We start from the raw sequence: 24,167 nt of genomic DNA, 5'->3' as shown, positions 1-24,167 counted from the left end.
CCTCCAGAGACTGGGAGACCGTTTTGCTGTTGCCTGCACGCAGTTTGGTCTCACAATCAGCTTGGAAAAAACAAATGTCAGCGTGCAAGATACCACCATTGTCCCTTCAATCAAAATCAGCAGTGTCACCCTGGAAGCAGTCAACAACTTTACCTACCTAGGGTCAACCATCAGCAACACTCTCTCGATTGATATGGAGCTGGACAGAAGGCTTGGAAAGGCAAACACCATCATGGCTCGATTAACAAAGAGGGTTTGGGAAAACAACGCGCTGACAGAGCACACCAAGGTCCGAGTCTACCAGGCCTGCGTTCTCAGCACCCTTCTATATGAAAGTGAGATGTGGAGTACCTACATGAGGCAAGAACGCCGGCTCAACTCCTTCCATATACGGTGCCTAAAACGCATCCTGAAAATCAGCTGGCAACACCGTGTTCCACACAGCGAGATCCTGCAGCGTGCAAGTACCCCCAGCATGTACTCCCTGCTAATTAAACACCGCCTTCGATGGCTGGGTCACGTCCGATGCATGGAGGATGGAAGGCTGCCAAAGGACATCTTATATGGACAGCTGGCCACTGGCATGAGAAGAGTCGGACGCCCCTCACTCCGTTTCAAAGATGTGTGCAAGAGGGACATGAAGGCATGCAACATTTCACCCGATGGCTGGGAAGAGCTGGCTGAGGACCGAGGCACCTGGAGACTGATGGTAAACAATGGCATATCAGTCGCTGATGCGAGGAGAGGCCAGTTGGCGGCAGAGAAACGTAAGAGAAAGAAGAACGCAACAACAACCACAGTAACGCAGACTTCCCAGTATGTCTGCACCAACTGCAGTAGGGACTGTCACTCACGTATAGGCCTGCACAGCCACAGCAGACGTTGCCAACAGAGACAGACAACACCCCAAGGGCGCTATTCGCATGGTCTTTCGAGACCGAGTCGCCAATGATGATGACCTACATTCCAACAGGATGGGTCAGTGTCACTCAAGATGGCCCCAGTTTTCTTTGCCAAGAACAGACTACTGCTCATGGGCAGAGAGTCTTTGTGGTTAGACCTCTTTCTAGCCTTCAAGTGGTACCTGAAAAGAACCTTTCCAGTGCAAAGAGGGATATCTTGGCACTGGCAGTATCATTCTGAATAAGATTAGTTACCCATTCTGCATACAGAGAATTAACCCCAAATCAAATGAACATGTTACACATTTCAGCTCATGAAGTCAGGGCAGTTGCAACAAGCATTGCATTCGATCAAAACTGTTCTCTTGTGAGATGGAGGTTGGAGTCAACATTCCCTAACTTCTACCTCAAGGATATTTCATCCCAGAATTCTCAAGTAGACCTAGTGGAACCTATTGCAGCAGTGCAAACATCCTACCTTCCTGGTTCATTCAACAGCTTCTTGAGGACATGGAATGATGACTTGCACTGGAAGAGGACAGACTTTCTAGTTTCCTAAAGCCTGGACATGCTTCAGTCAGGTTCTCAATATAAACATTGCCGCAGACACCTTGTGGAGCCAAGAATGATGTCTCCAGGGTAATGGAATGTAACTCCCTCCACCTTTTACTAGTTCTCCTAAGGTAAAGTGTTTGAAGAAGAAACCATTTTTTCTAGTTAAATGTTTGTTTCTTTCAATAATATTTACTAGATCATAATACAGAAACACCCAGTTACATTCTACTGGAAGAGTGTGCGTTTTGCTCCAATAGTAACAGGTACACAGGATTTTGTATTAGTGGGAGATCACTCTGCCTGACACCTGTGGCCAGACAACATTTAGTTCCCATAGCTAAAAGGTTTAGCTGGGCTGGTTGGATTTGCAAGATATTGTTATTAATCCTAAGGTTTTATGATTGGGTATGTACTACTGAAGAAACATTTTACTTGAAGAAAAAAAAATGGTTTCTTTCTCTGGCATTTCAAGGAGAAATAAATAAATGATGGCTATCATTATGGAAGAACACTCCTAGATTTCATTTGTTTGGACACCATGGTAGAATGGACATAGGCCATGATAAAGATTTCTCTGGATTTGTTGAGCATTCTTAATCCCAGTCACTGGATTCATTGAGCATTCTTAATCCCAGTCACTTGTGTTGTTTTCCAAATGGCAAACAGTTGACCCAAACTATTTGCAGTTCCATTGAGATGTTTTGATTGTTCTAATCAGGTTGTCAGTCTTTCTTGTCACTAGATCTGTCCTTAAATATACTGAAACTTTCTGTCATGGCCATCAGTGGCTTTTCCTTCTAAAAAAGGAAGGAAAGGATAACATACTTCTAAAGTGTTGAATTCTTGCCTAAAGTGGGTGATTCATTTATATTTTGAGATCTCTTAGGATCAGATCGTACATCTCTGGAAGTTATCAGCATGAGACAAAAGCTGTCTCTCTGAGCCTTGAATTTGATTAACATTGTTCCTTTTTGTACATCTCCAGTTTTTACCTTCTGCATTTACCCTAGCGGTGAATGGAGCTAAATCTGGTGGGCACAGACATTCACCAGACCTTGTTGAGGCCAGCTCAGCAGCATCAATGGTTTAAAGCTTTCTCGGGATTCACAAGGAATTTTTCTTTGGTAAGGAATGACACATTTTTCCATGCTCCCTGGTAGTAGTTATTTTTCACTGCTGGGAGAATGGTCTCAACCTTCGCATGAGAATCCCTATCAAAACATCCTCTTCTGGGTGCAAGGAACCCTATCTAAAAATCCTCTGCCTGGCGTGAGGATCTCCATCAAAACATCCTCTACTGGGCATGAGGATCCCTATCAAAACATCCTCTACTGAGCATGAGGATCCCTATCAAAACATCCTCTACTGGACATGAGGATCCCTATCAAAACATCCTCTACTGGACATGAGGATTCCTATCAAAACATCCTCTACTGGACATGAGGGTCCCTATCAAAACATCCTCTGCCTAGTATGAGGATCCCTATCAAAACATCCTGTACCAGAATAGCATTTGGATGCTCTTTCACTTCCTTTTACCTACATGTGATTAGGCAATGTATTGACCGTGAAAATTTGTATTTTAAATTGTTTCCCAGAATACTCAGCTGATCAAATTTCAGATAGATCGCTGTATGTCTCTCTGCAAATGCAAGCATTGTCAATGTATTGCACGGGCTTAAACTGATAAACATCTAGTGAAGATGGGAGGTAATTATAATGGAATCTAAGAAGGGAGTCTTCCCATAGATACTATTTTCATAGCCAATGTACTATATAGAAGGAAAAGACTCATTTATTCATCTTTCTTTTTAAACTGGATTCAGCAGGTAATGGAAATTTTTTAAGTTCCTACCATAAATGTTATTGTGTATGTATTCTCATAGAAATATTTTAAAAAATATTTTCTGATTGTTTGTTGATTTGTGAGAAATACATTAGTAAGGTGATTATTACCTATGGTGCTGTTTCCTTGGGTATTTGATTTATTACTTTGACTGACGATTTACTCTGAACAGCAGTATATGTTAAGTGCCTTTGTCAGGTAAGCGTATGCTAAAGGAAACTAATGAACGACAACTATGAAGCGTAACACAAGGTTTCCAACTAAACTCGATATTCCATTTTAACTTGATGAATTATACTGTAAAAAAAATAGTGATGTGAAAAGTACAAAGTTCTTTTTATCAATTAAGAAAAATTAAAGTTTTAGTTAAACAGTCACAGATCTTGTTGCGTGTATTCATCTTATTGATATTATTAATACTAGTTACCATGGAAAAATGTAGGTCTAAGTAACTTACTTTTCCTGTTTCTGTGATTTACATTATTCCATTTAGCTCAGTTTTTTTACACAGTTTTATGTACAACCTTGAAATTCAAGGGTTTAGTAGGGATATTACTGACCTCAGTGACTTATTCTTAAATTACATTGACTTGGTTATGCAAGTATTTTGGATTATGCCATGGCAGAGCAGGTTTTTCATTAGTCCGGCCCCCAATCCCTTAAATCTGTGTTGATACTAATGGACGACTTGTGAGTCTCAATTCACTGATTCATAAAAATGAAGAATTCTAAAGACAGTTCTGTCCGAAACACATTCGTGTACATTTTAAACACTTAACAATATTTTTCTCATCTCTTGAGCAACCGTTTCTTGAAGGGTAATTTTGGCGATATGTGCAGACTGTCTGAATCAAATCCTATAATTGACATCATGTAAATATATGGGGAATAAAATAACACTATGTCCTGTGGCCATTTTGAATTTCGTGGTGATGTATGGCTATTACCAAATAATGGTGAGTGTTTAAACTGTATGTTGGTGTGTTCCGAACAGATCTGTATGCAGCAGAATTGCACATGTTAATGAACAGGTGACATCTGACTGACAAATCATCCATCAGTATCAATGCAGATTGGTGGGGGGGGGGGGGCTGATTTATAAGACCAGTGAGACATAGCAGTTTCTTGAATTCTTCTAGTACTTATTTGAATATGCTTTTTTCAGGTATCAGTTGCAGATTTTACTGCACCTTGAAACACAGTCTTGTTTGTTAAACATGGACCAGTCTGTTAGAGAGGGAGAAGAACCAAATGAGGAGGTAATTACTGTGAATTTATATACAATCAAACTTGTCCTAATGGTTACCAGTACTCATCAGTCACCTGTTCACAACAGCCATTCTACCCCACCCCCCAAGCAAATATTATGTTTAAATGTCCTGTATGTAATAGTCACCTACCTTCCATGGTCAGCAGCCAGGTGTTTCCTAACCGAACAGTGGTTTATTCCTGCCTACATTGACCATTCGTTTTATGAAAACTGAAGATTGCTTCATGATGAAGGCATTGTTTAAGTAAAGGAATATCATATGAACCAATGTGCGAACATTTCTCATCTCTCATGTACATGTAACTAGTCATGCTGACAGTGTGAAAAGGGTCAATGTGTCAAATTTAAACACAAGGCTGGTTTTATCATTAGGGTAGAGTGTCAAAACCATTTATTTGCTAGATAGTGGGCAAGTAATTGTCATGTTATTGCAGCAGAAATGAAGTCACCTTTTGTGCCAATGTGACAGAGATAGTTTGATATCTTAATCTATTTGCCTGTGAATTAAAACTATCACTTTTGGAAAAAATTCGTCTTTGAGAAGAGATATGAAGTATATCCCTTTTCATTCGGGTCAGAGGTCATTCAGTATTCAAAATGTGTCTGTAAAGGCAGGTGAAGTTTTGGTTCATGGGTTACAATGAATAGCCATGTACTGCTTCTTTTATTTTCTGTTTATCACAGGCTTCTCACGTAAGCTGACTGTCTTTTGATCTTGGCGAGTTGAGCAACTGACCATATCACATGTTTTTTATAGCATGTACAAACTAAGATTGTGGTATATTTTAAAGTCGGTGATGATTTCATTTACAGGATCAATCAAAGTGAGTATGATATAGTAATCTTTTCTAGAACATAAGTTTGAGAGAGTTTCCCATGAGTGGATGCTAATGACAGATTTTTCTGTTTATTTCCTTTTTAAGTGCTTTTGGGGAAAAATACATTTTCCTGTTGTACTTGAATTCATGGATTAATGAAGGGATCATGTTGTTTTCACATGAAAATTGTTCATTGGACCTTTACATTTGTGGTTCAAAGAGCAACCATGAAGCCAACAAAAAACTGGATTTCATCCCTTTGCCATAAAATATGAATCAAATGAAATTTTTGATGCAATTTGCTTCTTGGAATTGATTTCCTTTACTTGCTAATATGTATCACTTAATATAAAAATACATGTCATCCAGTTGTGTTATTTGGTTGAGCTATCATTTTTGTACAGCCCATCTTGTTGACAGTTTTATTCCTAATAAGGAGACTATTTAATAATATGGTATACATTATTTCAGGGCTAACACAGAATTGTAATTTGGTCGTGTTGTTATTTTTCTTGAGCATGCCTTGGCTAAAATTTATTCCTAATACATGGAAGGCTGTGTACAGTGGTCAATATGTGTACAATGGTTAATATGTGTACAGTGGTCAATATGTGTACAATCATTAATATGTGTACTGTGGTCAATATGTGTACAATCATTAATATGTGTACTGTGGTTAAGTAGTTGATATGTGTACAGTGGTTAATATGTGTACAGTGGTCAATATGTGTACAATGGTTAATATGTGTACTGTGGTCAATATGTGTACAATCATTAATATGTGTACTGTGGTCAATATGTGTACAATGGTTAATATGTGTACAGTGGTTAAGTAGTTGATATGTGTACAGTGGTTAATATGTGTACAGTGGACAATATGTGTACAATGGTTAATGTGTACAGTGGTCAATATGTGTGCAATGATTAATGTGTACAGTGGTTAATGTGTACAATGGTTAATGTGTACAGTGGTTAATGTGTACAGTGGTTAATGTGTACAGTGGTTAATATGTGTACAGTGGTTAATGTGTACAGTGGTTAATGTGTACAATGGTTAATATGTATACAGTGATTGATATGTGTACAGTGGTCAATATGTGTACAATGATTAATGTGTACAGTGGTCAATATGTGTGCAATGATTAATATGTGTACAGTGGTTAATGTGTACAATGGTTAATATGTATACAGTGATTGATATGTGTACAGTGGTCAATATGTGTACAATGATTAATGTGTACAGTGGTCAATATGTGTGCAATGATTAATATGTGTACAGTGGTTAATGTGTACAATGGTTAATATGTATACAGTGATTACTATGTGTACAGTGGTTAATGTGTACAATGTTTAATGTGTACATCGGTTAATATGTGTACAGTGGTCAATATGTGTACAATAGTTAATATGTATACAGTGATTAATATGTGTACAGTGGTTATTATATGTACATTAGTTAATATATGTACAGTGGTTATTATGTGTACATTGGTTAATATGTGTTAATTTAATATTATCAGGTTGTTAGCATGTTGAGGACATTGTCTTTCTTGGTTGACCCAGCCTTCCTCTCAGATTTCATGAAAACCTATTTGGTGGACAAGTAAGTATATACCATCATATCTCAGTAAATACATTAGCCCATCTCAGATGACTGCTCAATTAGAACTCTCTTAGAATCAACATTTATCCAATCTCAGGTGACTGCTTCATTAGAACTGGCTTTGCATCTACATTTATCCCATCTTAATTAAAATTGTCTGAGCATCTACATTTATCCCATCTCAAAGTGACTACTTAATTAGAACTGTCTTAGCATCTTCATTTATCCCATCTTGGGCAACTGCTTAATGTAGAATTGCCTTAGCATCGACATTTATCCCATCTCAAAGTGACTACTTAATTAGAACTGTCTTAGCATCTTCATTTATCCCATCTTGGGCAACTGCTTAATTTAGAATTGCCTTAGCATCTACATTTATTCCATCTTGGGCAACTGCTTAATTTAGAATTGCCTTAGCATCTACATTTATCCCATCTTGGGCAACTGCTTAATTTAGAATTGCCTTAGCATCTACATTTATTCCATCTTGGGCAACTGCTTAATTTAGAATTGCCTTAGCATCTACATTTATCCCATCTTGGGCAACTGCTTGATTTAGAATTGCCTTAGCATCTACATTTATTCCATCTGGGGCAACTGCTTAATTTAGAATTGCCTTAGCATCCACATTTATCCCATCTTGGGCAACTGCTTGATTTAGAATTGCCTTAGCATCTACATTTATTCCATCTCAGGGGACTATTAATTACAGTCAATCCTGATTATCTCAATTATGTTGGGGGTATTAAAAAATCATCGACACAACCTGGTCCCAAGATATCAGAGTTCATGAAAACTGGTAATGTAAAGATTAAAGATGTCTTTGACCTTTATTCTTGTCTCTTAGGTTTACTGGAATGTTGCCAACAAATATATTGTAGTTTTAAGATTAATAATTGCTTTATTTGTATACAGTTTACTTTAATAATAACAATTGTTGTGTTTTCATAATGTATTAGACAGAATTCAGACTCCAGCTGTGCATAGCAGACAATACAACAAGAACAGTGTTGTTGATAAATTACTCATGAGTGTGTACATGTATGTGCGCTTTCTGAAATAAAGGTGTTTTATTTTGTCTTATAATTCTAAAGTCGATGTATATTTTGCAGTGAACTCATCATGGTTTTAATATTCCTCAGTAAGTAAAATAACCTTACCTCCTGAAGAAGAAAAAATACTAACTTATCTAAACCTGACCACCCCTATGTAAGCAAAATATATTTGCTTGTCTTTGCGGATGGGAAAGAAATATGATATACATGTACCTACAGCTGCCATGAATCTAAAATACAGATATTATTTAATGGGAATTGATACACTGTAATGCATCGATATATAAAATTTTACAGACTGAAGTAAAAATGTAAAAAAAAAGGTTAAACATCTGACTACACTCAATACATTGTAATGCTAAAAGAAATTATTGGATCTTTTTTCATACAAATAGCTGTTGAGATGTGTGCATGTGCTCTAAATAATTTATATTTATTATTAATATCTTTTAATTTAATAAAATCCAATTCAGTTATTTTCTGACACTAAATAAATCCTTAATACTGTAAAAACATATGGTTTGTCTCATTTTATGTATTGTATAATCCATTGTCAACCAACATGTGTAAACAATTAACCATGAAGCGTTGGCAAGCAGCATGTGGCTATTTTTTGCTGTAATCACGTGCTACATGTACTTAAATTGGCCTAGATTTGGGGCTGCCTCAAACATGTGGCTATTTAGTTGTTACAGAAATTACATGTACTTAAATTGGTCTAGATGTGGGGCTGCCTCAAACATGTGGCTATTTAGTTGTTACAGAAATTACATGTACTTAAATTGGCCTAGATTTGGGGCTGCCTCAAACATGTGGCTATTTAGTTGTTACAGAAATTACATGTACTTAAATTGGCCTAGATTTGGGGATGCCTCAGACATGAGGCTATTTAGTTTTTACAGAAATTACATGTACTTAAATTGGTCTAGATCTGGCTGCCTCAAGCATGTGGCTATTTTGTTGTAATTACATGCTACATGTACTTAAAATGGCCAAGATTTGGGCTGCCTCAAGCATGTGGCTATTTTGTTGTAATTACATGCTACATGTACTTAAATTGGCCTAGATTTGGGGCTGCCTCAAGTGTGTGGCTATTTAGGTGTTACAGAAATTACATGTACCTAAATTGGCTTAGATTTGCCAGAGACAAGAAACATAAACTTCTTAATGAGTCCTCCAAGGGAAAGAGTCTTCTTATAGGGAAATGAAAACCTGTCACCAAGTTTTTTATTAATTAAGGATAAGTAAAACGTACTATTTTAAATGCATGAATTCCAGAATAGAGCAATGCATATAATTATAATTAACCTGCAGAAAATTAAACTTGCCTGACAAAATAAACTTTTTCCAATCACCTATAACTATGGGAAATACAATGTTCAATCAGATTTCATTGCCTCAATCAGAAGTTTATCTTGAATCACTGGTTGATGAGATTGTGGATTGGATTGTGGATAATTTTATAATTATGTAATGTGGATGATGAAGCTAAGTGAAATGGTTGAATGTATTAAAAGAAGTTACATTGCTTGTGGTAAGTGTGAAAATGTTAGTGCTTTTGAATCTTTCATCAATAAGCTGGTCCACTTGTTACTTTGGACGAAAACTTATGGCCGACATAATGGGGTTATTGACTTAACAGGGTTCGAGATAAGCAGGGAAAAATTACCATAACAAAGCAGACTTTGGGGGGAGCCAAACTGAAACGCTCGACATAAATGGGTTCTCAAGATAATGGAGGTCAAGATCAGTGGGTTGGTCTGTAGAACTGTTTTAGTAAATGCATTTATCTAAGCTCATGGGACTACTTAACGAGAGACCATTTTTGCTGTATAACCCAATATCGGTAGAGGCATAGATAAGGAAGAGTTACTTCTGCAATAGTGTTTTGGGTATTTCTGGGTCTTGTAGGCATTGCCATCCTTAATTTCTTAATAATGTTTTCAACATTCCTTGGTCTTATTACTGGACAAGAAGAAAAGCATTAGCATATACAAAACAAAGGAACCAGTAATTTGGTAATTTTGACCAATGAGAACAGAGGATTCCATTCAGATCTGATTCTCTGCCTAAATGCTTTAAAATTATGTTCCAGTTTTATTTACCATAGATATATCATATTCATGATGGATTCTTACAGTATATTTCAATAAAAAGTTGTATGCCTTATGAAAAATTATTCATTTGAAGTGTACTAGTACAGTCGTTGCAGCGAAATATGTCATATTTTTATATGGTTAAGAATTGTCTTTGGATTCTTCCTGTGGTAGACAATTAAGGTATACGCCTATTTCTTCCTTTCTTGCCATTTGATAATACAACATGGACATGAAAATTCTTGGTAGGAATGTTGTCCAAAAGCATCGTTATATTATCTAAAACCAAGGTAATGTGGTATCATGTTAAAAAAGAATTGTACATCACAATGAAAGGTGGATGCATTTCATTAGCCAGTAGTATAACTTATCAAGCCCTTTCTTGTTCTTGTCAGAAAAGATCACAAATTGATGTTTTTTAAAAAATATAATAAGACTAATAATAGAACCAGATTTGGAGTCTATTTAAGAAGCCCTACTTTGATGTGTTTTTCACTTAGATGTGATTACCGTGGAGTATTGTATAGGAAATATAATGCATGATAAGTATGTGAACTGTACTGTCAGTAAACTATAAATGTTAATGATTGTGGGATTGATACTTCCAACTTTACAGCTTTACTGATAATATTGAATAAAAACAAGTTTGATAGAATGAGATGAGAGAATATTTTGTCAAAGTGACATAAGAGTCTGAGACCCATGCTGATTGTAGACCACTTTATGGTATATCTAAAAGTCACATTGACTATAGACCACTTTATGGTATATCTAAAAGTCACATTGACTATAGATCAGTTTATGGTATGTCTAAAAGTCACCTTGACTATAGACCACTTTATGGTATGTCTAAAAGTCACATTGACTATAGATCAGTTTATGGTATGTCTAAAAGTCACATTGACTATAGACCACTTTATGGTATATCTAAGGGGGCGCTCACCAGTTATTATGTACTTTTGAGAGAGTGACATATGTAAGGTGAAGTTGTTCGCATTTAAAACATGCACAATGGAGAGAATGTTGGCATACCTCTATGCTACATTAATGTAATGTGGATGATATTTCTTTTGGATATTGTACTTTTGGAAATTTTACATGATTTAAGCACACTGCTAACTAAAATGACTGCTCCCTTGTGTTAAAAAATCAGCCTGAATTAGTCTAAAGTACACTATACATAGCAGCTATTAAAATAGGGAAAATGAATTTTGCCACACTAGACAATACCAGCTTCTGAAAGTGCAATGAATGAATTACCAAATATTTAAAATGTAAAAAAAAGTTATCGGCTCTTTTTTTAATACAATTTACCTCTGAAGTTCAGGAAGTGAAAATGACCAAGTAGAGCTAGCACTTTTTTGAAAGGTGCACATTTGAAGTAAGGCCAAGCTGTATACTCTATAACCCATAGTACACCCATCAATCATGCACCAAAATAAAGGGAATTAAAGGTTCTTTGCATTATACCTAAGATATACAAGGTCTTTTTTAAATAGCCAGTATAACCAGTGAGGAAAGCCAGGGAAATTCTTTTTCTTTAAAATCCTAACCCTATGCAAAATATGAAACTGTAGAGCGCCACCTAAACGTCACATTGACTACAGATCAGTTTATGGTGTGTCTAAAAGTCACATTGACTATAGACCACTTTATGGTATATCTAAACGTCACATTGACTATAGATCAATTTATGGTATATCTAAAAGTCACATTGACTATAGATCAGTTTATGGTATGTCAGAAAGCCATGCTATCAACCAGTTTATAGTATGTCTGAAATCCATGCTGACAATAAATCAGTTTATGGTCAGTCTGAAAGGCAGACTATTATCAACCAGTTTATGGTATATCAGAAAACCATGGTTCTACTCTAGTTTTGCACTTTACATAGCGTTCTGATTTTTAAAGAAGAAGAATCCCCTAGGTTTTCCACACTGGTGTTGGTGTTGTGGGGTTTAACACCATTTTTCAGCACACGATAGGCTATACATGGCAGCCAGTATTAATGGTGGAGGAAGAACCCGGGAAAACCCTGGAAAGAACCACCGACCCACGAGAATTTACTGGCAAGCTTTCTCACATACCCACATTTGCTGAATCCGAGACTAGAACCCATGCAGACAGAGGTGAGATGGCAGTGATCCATAACAGAGAGCGCTTTAGACCACTCGGCCACTTGGGGCCCCTTCCACACTGGTTATCTCTGTTATTTTTTTTTTAAAAAACATCTTGTATATATTAGAATTGTTAAAGAACTTTTAACTATGATTGATGTGTGTAATTTGGGCATAGAGCTCTAATTTCAGATATGCACCTATAAAATAAACCTGGTAGCTCTGCACTTTCATTGTCATTTCCTGGACTTCAAAGGTAAATTGTAAAAAAAAAGAAAGGAGCCAATAACTTTTTTTTAACTTTCTATATATTTAGTAATTAAATGATTGCGCTTTCAAAAGCTGGTATTGTTTTGTCTGGTAAAATTTGTTTTATCTATTTTAATAACTGCTAAATATGATGTTCAAGTGGATTTTTTGTTGAGCACATAGAAGCAGCCAGTTTGGTTAACTGTGTTTAGATCATGAACAATTTCCACATACTAAATGTACTGAAAAAATTTTGAACATTTTATGGATAGTATTTTTTTTCTATTAACAACATTAAGGTAAAAAAAAAGAACATATTTGTTTATTTCATTGATGTCATAAAAACTGCTCTAAAGTAGTCTTTAGTTTATTACTATAACTGTCTAGTGCAGAGATTTCACACAACACAAAAAGTTATGTTGGTTTATAATGGCCAGAAAGGTTTACTTGCATTTGCGATTGTTGGGTAAGCAGTTTTTAATTCATAAGGTGATGATATCTATATACCAATTTCTGGGACATTTTCATCCATGATAATTGATACATAGTTAAAAATCTTGTAAAAGGTTCTGATTTTGATTTAAGTTGTCCATTCTACCATTTTGGTTTGTTTTAAAACGACTACTGTTATGCCACTAAGAAGTGTGTATGTCTTTATGATTCCTAGAATTATGTTTCTAGCTATTGCCACTCCTTGCCAAAGACTCTGACCAACATCTATGATGAGCTAATGCAGCCGTTACCCACACAATTGGCAGATATTTTATCTCCCATTAGTAGCGCCAATCAGTCTGTCTTCAATAGATCCCTCCTCAGCATCCCAGCTGACACTGACATTCAGGGCCCACCATCTGCTCGCACCAGGTCACATGATCTGGGATCAGTGGGTCAACCATCTAGTCAGCCAGGGTCCAACAAGTCAATGGACGTCACAAGTGGCAACTTCAGAACTAAGAGGTAATTTTCATCTTACCTTCCTTGAAGAGAAAGTTTGAAGTTGTTTCATTTCTTATATATTCCTATTTTTGAATGATCTATAAGAAGATAAATATTTGATTATGCCATCCACATGTAACAAATTCAATTATTACAATTGATCTGAGCCTTTATAATTTGCCATTTAAACTATATGCATGTGTGTGAAGGTTTATTTGTTTTCACAAAATGTTCTGCTGTTTTTGTAGTACACAGTATACAGTAGTAGTACACAGCATATATTTTATTTTATTTATGTCTACACTTTTGCAGATATATATTGATAGATTGTGTCCAGTTGTCTATCACTGCATCCAATCATACATCCTTCTGTCTCTCAGTTCTTGTAACCTTAACTCCATCTACACTGTTTTAAGGTGACCATAATTGGCATGCTGTTGTAGGAGGATGAGTGAATGTATTCTTGGCTTCGAAGGTTTTAAATCCTGGATTCGTCCCCATTAGGTAGGATGGATTTGGAATCAAAGGCCACATTTTCATAAGTAATATGGACTGTACCATGTAACCTAACCTCCATCTACAATGATGGAAGGAGGGTGATACTGTCTGATTTTTTTCAGGATGATGAGTGGATGTTGTCTTGGCTGCTGTATAATGTTAAATTCAAGAATCATGTTAATGTAATGAGCTTTTAGGATGATGCTTTGTTGTTTTGAGAAAACTAGAACAACTATACTTAATATAAGTCTATTATAATTTGGATGAAAAAGTTCTAACAAGTTAATGTGACATATTCAGGTGGTAAACATGATTTCTTGCACTGAAGCATAGATGACTGTCAGAATTTAATAGTAAGTCAGATGGAAAGGATTGAATTAATACCTTCTGTTTTTACGAAGAAAAAAGTTTCCAATTGACCAATTTTAATGTAAATAGGTCCTTATTACCTGCATATAAATTCTAAGATGTAATGCAATGATTCTTTCTGCAGCTTACTAGGTTTTTGCTTTAATGCAGTAATATCTTACTTCCAGTGATACTTTTTTGTGGTTATGTAGGCTTGAGTAAATTACTGTACGATACAGTATTTAGCAACATATCTTTAACTGCAGCACAGTAGAATTTCAAGATTTGAATGTATTACCAAAGTTACAATTTAAAACATTTCAGCACAAACAGAATGAAGTGGAGTCATGTTATTCCAACAGAAGTTTTATCTGACTGCACCAACCATGAATTGCTACCAACAGTATCCCACAAATCATGAATCAGTGCCAACAATATCCACAAAACATCAGTCACTGTCAACAGTATCCCACAAAACATCGATCACTGCCAACATTATCCCACAAACCACTGCCAACAATATCCACAAAATGTGAGCTGCTACCAACAGCATCCCACAAAACATCAGTGCAAACAGTATCCCACATAACATAAATTGCAGCCAACAGTACCCCACAAAACATAATTGTTGCCAAAAATATCCAACAAAATATAAATCATTGCCAACAGAATCCAACAAACCATGAATTACTGCCAACAATATCCCATAAATTTTGATTACTGCCAACAATATACCAAAAATCATAAATTTTTGCCAGTAATATCCAACAGAACATCAGTCATTGCAAACACTATCCCACAAATCATGAATCACTGCCAATAATATCCCACAAGCATGAATTGCTGTCAACAGTATCCAACAAAACAAAAAATTGCTGTCAATAATATCCAGCAAAACATCTGTCATTGCAAACATTATCCCACAAAACATCCATCACTGCTAACAATATAAAAAAAGTCATTGATTGCTGCCAATAATATCGCATTAAACAGATAGTATCCAACAGAACATCAATCAGAACATTTCAAATAACTCCCACAAGTTCATCTTTTCCTCATGTTGGTAATTACATCCCTGGGAAATGATGGCACTTATGAAATAATATTCCCAACTACAAACTTTCATTATTAACTATAGATGCCAGCATTCTCTCGCACATATATTTTCATATTTTCATCACATAATTTTAGCAAGCATAACATTTCAATGAAAATAAGTTTGCTTACCAAATCTAGTTTAATTTTCTGATCTGTAAAATTGTGTGATTTGGCTATTTTAATAATGTTAAAGAAAATAAGATTTAATGTTTAGCTGTTCACTCAGACATGTGTTCATTTGATACAGGTGCAGTAGACTGGTTCACCATCCCAGTTTAGCTGACTTTGGTTCTAAGAGACAGATTGTTGTAGAAAAGAAAGTGGACAAGTCGAGAAAGGTGTGTAGTGAATGAAACAGTATTGAGTAATCAAAGACCATCTGTGTTCAGTAATTAATCTAAATATATTATATATACCATATAAAAAATGAAAAAAGCAAAGAAAGTCATCTTCATTTTCATTAGCAGTTAGGAGTTTTCAAAAATATTCATCATGGCAGTTGATACAAACAAGTGATATTGTAGTATAAAATAACCTTATGTATCTTTAAGTGTAATATTTGTATCAGATTTTAGATTTTGTAGAATAAATGCACTATTTCATGTACGATAAATAAGTACATTCTCTGTTTATATTGATCTTTATACTTGTATTAAGTATAATTATTTCCCCACTATATCTATGGAAGGGGCATCAAGTGTTACTTTGTCCATCTTTCACATCCCAATAAGTCCCTTCCATCATGAAATTCATTACAGCTCAATAACTTTAAAGTACTTATGAAGTGAATAGAAATTTGATGTGTGTCTTGACATTAAGGAGATCTATGTCAGACTTTTGTTTTCATCATTTTTCTGCCCAGTTTTACAGACTTGTATCCCTTTCATTGCTTTCAACTTTGCACTATAGTTTGCAGTCAGTAACTTTTGAAGGCTGTCATGGATTGAAATTAATTTGATGAGGCTTTACATGAAAACGTCAGGGTATCTTTTTCCATGTTCTGGCTACAGTCCTTAAAATGACTTAGAACTTTGCATCGCCATGTATGCTAAATACTTTTTGAAAGATTACATGGCTTGAAACCAAATTTGTTACATGACTTTACATTGAGAAGATCTAGGTCAAGTTTGATTTCACAATTTAATGACAATATGGCCCCATTTTGACTTGAAAAATTTTGCACTTCCATCTCTACATGGCAACTTTTGAAGGATTTCACGACTGGAAACCAAATTTAGTATGATGCTGTACATCAAGAATAACTTTGCAAAGTTTGATTTTCACCACTTTCCTCAGCAATTTTATCGCGTTATGGCCCCAGTTTGACTGAATAACATCACACATCTGCCGTTCCTACTCATATATTTTGTAAGGATTTTGTGGATTGAAACTAAATTGGTTTGGGGCCGAACATTAATAAGACTTATTTCAGGCATGATTTTCACCTTTTTCCAGCAACATTTTACATGACCCCTGTTTTGAACTGTCTTTGTCCATCAGTTGCAGCAAATTTATGGGAGCATCATTGCTGTATGGACAAACTTTGGTTAATAGCTGCTTTATAGTAGTATAGAAATTTCCAGCCAGCAAACACACCCTTTAAACCTGCAACAGAGATGCCAACCTTTTTGATTTTGCTGGAATCAGTTATATTTTTATGGTGCAAAAATGCATGATTTCTACACTTTTTTAAACTTAGATGCAAACTAAATTACTAGTTGTGCCAAATAAATGCATATAGTCCAGTTAAGTCATACACTTAAAGTTGAGCCTGTTGTTTGCAAGCAGAAAATTTGTCGCTTATCAAAATTGTAAATTTGCATTTTGTCAGAAGACAACATAAAGAACCATTTGTAAAATTTAGAAATTCCAGCTACTCAGGATGCAGTTTATTATTTGATAAAATAGACATTTTGACTTCCTAAATCATTTTTCAAATTGTTCCTTTATATTTTTAGAACTTTACGGTTTAGTCAACACTGTAATTAGCTTGGACTGTACTGATATGTTCTTAAACTCTATACTTGCATACATATTTCTTATTCTAATTTTCCGGTACAATAAAAATGTTTTTAGGAAATCTCCAATAATAGTTAATAACAGTATAATCTAGGTCACTAAAACCCTAGATGTTCAATTGCAGTTCTTTTTGTGATAGCATGTGTGTGCATTTTTATTAATTTTAAATTGAACACGTATAAATCATATCAGCAGAAACTCACCTAAGAAGTTCGTAATGTTGAAACAAAAGACAGCTGCCGTTTATCCTCATTATAACATGGCCCTTTTATGTACTCATTATAACATGGCCCTTTTATGTACTCATTATAACATGGCCCTTTTATGTACTCATTATAACATGGCCCTTTTATGTACTTATTATAACATGGCCCATTATTTACTCATTATAACATGGCCCATTATGTACTCATTATAACATTGCCCTTTTATGTACTCATTATAACATGGCCCTTTTATGTACTTATTATAACATGGCCCATTATTTACTCATTATAACATGGCCCTTTTATGTACTCATTATAACATGGCCCTTTTATGTACTCATTATAACATGGCCCTTTTATGTACTCATTATAACATTGCCCTTTTATGTACTCATTATAACATGGCCCATTATTTACTCATTATAACATTGCCCTTTTATGTACTCATTATAACATGGCCCTTTTATGTACTTATTATAACATGGCCCATTATTTACTCATTATAACATGGCCCATTATGTACTCATTATAACATTGCCCTTTTATGTACTCATTATAACATTGCCCTTTTATGTACTCATTATAACATGGCCCTTTTATGTACTTATTATAACATGGCCCATTATTTACTCATTATAACATGGCCCTTTTATGTACTTAATATAACATGGCCCTTTTATGTACTCATTATAACATGGCCATTTTATGTACTCATTATAACATGGCCATTTTATGTACTCATTATAACATGGCCATTTTATGTACTCATTATAACATGACCATTTTATGTACTCATTATAACATGGCCCAGTATGTACTCATTATAACATGGCCATTTTATGTACTCATTATAACATGGCCCTTTTATGTACTTATTATAACATGGCCCATTATTTACTCATTATAATATGGCCCATTATGTACTCATTATAACATTGCCATTTTATGTGCTTATTATAACATGGCCCATTATTTACTCATTATAACATGGCCCATTATGTACTCATTATAACATGGCCCATTATTTACTCATTATAACATCATTAAGTAACATTTTTTGTATATGAACATAGGACTGTGTTCAAGCAACCCTGAGGTACCATCTATACTCACTTATAAGCCAAGTCAAACTGCAAACATTAAAGATCCTGATCTGCTGTAGTAGGATGTGCCTGTAAATCAGGGTCTATGTTATTTGCTCTACTGATTACTCCTGTCAAACTGCACAGACACAGATCTGCCAGTGCATTATGTGACAGTGACAGCAAATCTGGATCTGTGCATTTATAGTTGGACTTTACTTATAGGCGAATATACATGGTAGGTATGTATATATACAGGGTTTAACATCAAATCAGTACAGTACTGGCTAAATACAGTGTTGGGTAAGTTTAGTTATCCCAAATAAGGCATACAAAACAAAAAGAAAGACAAAATAAGGTAAAGTTTTAAGACCTTCTTAACTAGTACATCACCACTGGATTTATTCCAGGACAGAAAGTTGTCAAAATTAATCTCATATGGGCACCTAGACATCGTAGATTGAAAAACATATAGATTTGTGAGTTTATTTAGCAAATTGACGTGCTACTAGTCCTGATAAATTTTATTGTCTTGTGATTCCTACAGGTCAGCAGCAGCAGTAGCAACAGAGTCAGGAAGCACAAGGAGACAGATAAAGGTTGGATAGTTTTAAAAAAATTCATGATAAAAGTGCAGTGGGAGCTGTTTAATCAAGTAAACAAGTTTTCTGGAACTGTGTCCAAAGTGCATGCAAATTTTGGTCCATCTTGGTCTGAACAATGGTGACATGGTGGTTGGCATGCCGGACTCCCAACCAGAAATGTACATGTTCGAATCTGGCCCAGGTCAGGCCTAGCCAGTGTTGTGTTTCTAGGCAAGGCTTTTTCCTCCTGTTGCCTCATTATGACATAGCCTTTCATGTGTTGATGTGTCCTTTATTTACCAAACCAATCATCGAAATCCTCTTAAAATAGATTAGGATTTATTTTTGCTTATTGTCTAATCAGATATAAATTTGGACCCCTTCCTGGCCTTATACATGTTCAACTGCAATTTGAATAAACTTTGGTTTCAAAAGAGATGGTCATGCTCCGATAGAGGTTTTTGTTGTTAAGGAGAATTTTATCATATATATGTGAGAAAGGCAGGCATGTACCATCTTTTTATATGTAAAATTGCTTTTCCTCTTCCCCCACCAACCACTCCATTGAGTTTAAATTTCAAGATATACATGATATTAGGGAATTAAGACTATTTTTGGCATTATCAAGCTTGTTTGGCTTAAAAGCATATTTGATGTGGCCATGATTTCTAGAGAGGTTCACTCTCAGATGTTTACTAAAAAAACTAATTTCCTGTAACAAGAAATTTGTACCCTAACAGTTTTAAAAAATTATCTGTAGACTGTGCTCACAGTGTAGACTTGACCAACAGGTTGGGGGCCCTGAGTGGCTGTGTGATCTAAAGCGCTCACCATTATGGATCACTGCCATCTCACCTCTGTCTGTGTGGGTTTGAGTCATGGGCTCAGCCAATGTGGGTATGTGAGAAAGCTTGCCATTAGCTTCTTGTGGGTCGGTGGTTCTTTCCAGGGTTTTCTAGGGTTCTTCTTCCACCATTTATACTGGCTGCCATGTATAGCCTATCTTGTCCTGAAAATTGGCATTTAACCCAACAACAACAACAACAAATAGGTCCATTATTTGTCAACTGGTGTTATAGTAACTTGATTCCATTGTAGATTTTGGCTACACATAGCCTTTGATAATTTCATTCTAATACATTAAAACTAGTGTCTTTCTTTTCTTGTATATCAAAAATCTAATTCTTTATTGTGTGTTTTAGCATGCAGTTTGTATTTATGACACCTCTTTTATAAATGTAATGAAACCCTCATTATTCTGGACATTTATGTTCCATACATATCTTTTGAAATTAAATTCAAATTTCATTAAGATCTAAGATTAAAATTTCACTTCAAATAATCAAGACAATTTGTTTCAAAAGAGTGATATTCATATACTGTGAAATTACAATGAATGAAGTCTGGATTAACACCTGTCATTTGACAAAGAAGAATCTATTCTTCTCCCCTCATCCCATAACCTTATTCATTTTGGAAATTATATGTCTGAGATGGCATTAAATGCCATGGCTGTAGCATATAAAATTTTGTTTCCCATGATGCATTGCTTTTATAGTAAAAAGAAAACTACTGCCCATAATATACACTTTAAGTAACGATATTTTGATCCATGAAAATGTGAATAATGCATACTTGTCATAGCTCTTGAATAAATAAATACCAATTAGATAAGTATTGTCAGGTGATATTCTTGTTTTTGTTCTATCGTTTAATTTCGTTTCAGTGTAATCATCATATATGCGATATGCTCTCATGTATTCTAACATGAAAAACATTGGTCTACTATCATTGCTATGTCTGCAAGCATTTCTATGAGAACCGAAGTTCCAACTTTGTTTTGATCTCTGACTTGTTGTATCATTATACTCAATTAAAAGCAGACCTGCTTTGCATTATCATGTGAATGATGTCTTTTGTATTTAATCGAATGAAAATGGGGTGGAATAAAACAAAAGTTAAAAAGGAATGCAAATTTTTCCTGTATAAGAGCTTGCAATCACAGTCATGTGTCAGGTCAATTAATTTCAATTGATCAGTTAAACACTGTTATAAATATTATTGTGTAACATGATACCTTAAATTAGCCTACTCATTTAGAAATGTGATCAAAGATAGTAAAGCAGCCAATTAAAATGAGTACATCATTAATAAAAAGCTTGGTTTCACTGATACAGTTCATTATGGAAAAGCAAGTTCCAGATACGAAGATGCTCAACTATTACTTGTAATGAAATTACAGCATCATTATTTTATTAATAGAACAATACATGTCAAGGTTTGACATTGACAGATGTTTTCATGAAATAAATGTCCCTAGTTTTTTAGCAAAGAGAAAATTTACTGTGAATCAGCAGCACTGAAAGGCAGACATGTAATATATAGTGTTTTTGCATATATACAGGGAATGTTGAAAAGTGAGTAATTTGTTAACAATCTTTCAGAGGTTGGGTATCTTCAAAATAAGATTAATTTATATAATAAAAAGCAAACAACTTTATTAAAACAACCTCTTTATTGACAATTATTCCAAATGCAATGATAAAATGAGTATTCAGCCATTAAACAGCCCCATCACACACACACACACATTCATTTTCTCTGTGTCTAGCAGGGATGTTGTCCCAATCTTAATTTTTTTGAGGTCCTTCAGTACCTTGGATCCTTGTTTTTTGCACAGTCTATGTTTTTGGACCTTGTTGTACACGAGTTATCGAAGGAGACGTGTAGTAGGTCAATATTGGAAGTACTGTGTTGGAACAGGTCTCTGGAACTGTTCATAAATCAGGTCTCTGAAACTGTTCATAAATCAGGTCTCTGAAACTGTTCATAAATCAGGTCTCTGAAACTGTGTTGGAACAGGTCTCTGAAACTGTTCATAAATCAGGTCTCTGAAACTGTTCATAAATCAGGTCTCTAAAACTGTTCATAAATCAGGTCTCTGAAACTGTGTTGGAACAGGTCTCTGAAACTGTTCATAAATCAGATCTCTGAAACTGTTCATAAATCAGGTCTCTGAAACTGTTCATAAATCAGGTCTCTGAAACTGTTCATAAATCGGGTCTCTGAAACTGTTCATAAATCAGGTCTCTGAAACTGTTCATAAATCAGGTCTCTGAAACTGTTCATAAATCAGGTCTCTGAAACTGTTCATAAATTAGGTCTCTGAAACTGTTCATAAATCAGGTCTCTGAAACTGTTGGAACAGGTCTCTGAAACTGTTCATAAATCAGGTCTCTGAAACTGTTCATAAATCAGGTCTCTGAAACTGTGTTGGAACAGGTCTCTGAAACTGTTCATAAATCAGATCTCTGAAACTGTTCATAAATCAGGTCTCTGAAACTGTTCATAAATCAGGTCTCTGAAACTGTGTTGGAACAGGTCTCTGAAACTGTTCATAAATCAGATCTCTGAAACTGTTCATAAATCAGATCTCTGAAACTGTTCATAAATCAGGTCTCTGAAACTGTTCATAAATCAGGTCTCTGAAACTGTTCATAAATCGGGTCTCTGAAACTGTTCATAAATCAGGTCTCTGAAACTGTTCATAAATCAGGTCTCTGAAACTGTTCATAAATCAGGTCTCTGAAACTGTTCATAAATCAGATCTCTGAAACTGTTCATAAATCAGGTCTCTGAAACTGTTCATAAATCAGGTCTCTGAAACTGTTCATAAATCAGGTCTCTGAAACTGTTCATAAATCAGGTCTCTGAAACTGTGTTGGAACAGGTCTCTGAAACTGTTCATAAATCAGGTCTCTGAAACTGTTCATAAATCAGGTCTCTGAAACTGTTCATAAATCAGGTCTCTGAAACTGTTCATAAATCAGGTCTCTGAAACTGTTCATAAATCAGGTCTCTGAAACTGTTCATAAATCAGGTCTCTGAAACTGTTCATAAATCAGGTCTCTGAAACTGTTCATAAATCAGGTCTCTGAAACTGTTCATAAATCAGGTCTCTGAAACTGTTCATAAATCAGGTCTCTGAAACTGTTCATAAATCAGGTCTCTGAAACTGTTCATAAATCAGGTCTCTGAAACTGTGTTGGAACAGGTCTCTGAAACTGTTCATAAATCAGGTCTCTGAAACTGTTCATAAATCAGGTCTCTGAAACTGTTCATAAATCAGGTCTCTGAAACTGTTCATAAATCAGGTCTCTGAAACTGTTCATAAATCAGGTCTCTGAAACTGTGTTGGAACAGGTCTCTGAAACTGTTCATAAATCAGGTCTCTGAAACTGTTCATAAATCAGGTCTCTGAAACTGTGTTGGAACAGGTCTCTGAAACTGTTCATAAATCAGATCTCTGAAACTGTTCATAAATCAGGTCTCTGAAACTGTTCATAAATCAGGTCTCTGAAACTGTTCATAAATCAGGTCTCTGAAACTGTTCATAAATCGGGTCTCTGAAACTGTTCATAAATCAGGTCTCTGAAACTGTTCATAAATCAGGTCTCTGAAACTGTTCATAAATTAGGTCTCTGAAACTGTTCATAAATCAGGTCTCTGAAACTGTGTTGGAACAGGTCTCTGAAACTGTTCATAAATCAGGTCTCTGAAACTGTTCATAAATCAGGTCTCTGAAACTGTTCATAAATCAGGTCTCTGAAACTGTGTTGGAACAGGTCTCTGAAACTGTTCATAAATCAGATCTCTGAAACTGTTCATAAATCAGGTCTCTGAAACTGTTGGAACAGGTCTCTGAAACTGTTCATAAATCAGATCTCTGAAACTGTTCATAAATCAGGTCTCTGAAACTGTTCATAAATCAGGTCTCTGAAACTGTTCATAAATCAGGTCTCTGAAACTGTTCATAAATCGGGTCTCTGAAACTGTTCATAAATCAGGTCTCTGAAACTGTTCATAAATCAGGTCTCTGAAACTG

The 24,167-nt window shown here is 35.3% G+C and overlaps 1 protein-coding gene across 1 annotated transcript in view; it reads left to right on the top strand.

Moving 5' to 3' along the window:
* LOC149802052 (uncharacterized) overlaps positions 1-24,167 on the top strand; it is a 90,661-nt gene that overhangs the window by 52,004 nt on the left and 14,490 nt on the right. The window contains exons 11-15 of the mRNA XM_089956884.1: positions 4,469-4,562; positions 6,912-6,994; positions 13,193-13,468; positions 15,639-15,729; positions 19,246-19,297. Of these exons, the coding sequence (XP_089813010.1) occupies positions 4,469-4,562; positions 6,912-6,994; positions 13,193-13,468; positions 15,639-15,729; positions 19,246-19,297 (596 nt within the window). The remainder of the gene's footprint in view (positions 1-4,468; positions 4,563-6,911; positions 6,995-13,192; positions 13,469-15,638; positions 15,730-19,245; positions 19,298-24,167) is intronic.

The sequence above is a fragment of the Sinohyriopsis cumingii genome, chromosome 4 (genome assembly GCF_028554795.1).
Source record: "Sinohyriopsis cumingii isolate HCF-2022 chromosome 4, ASM2855479v2, whole genome shotgun sequence".
NCBI lineage: Eukaryota > Metazoa > Mollusca > Bivalvia > Unionida > Unionidae > Sinohyriopsis > Sinohyriopsis cumingii.
This window is presented reverse-complemented; position numbering and strand designations above follow the sequence as displayed.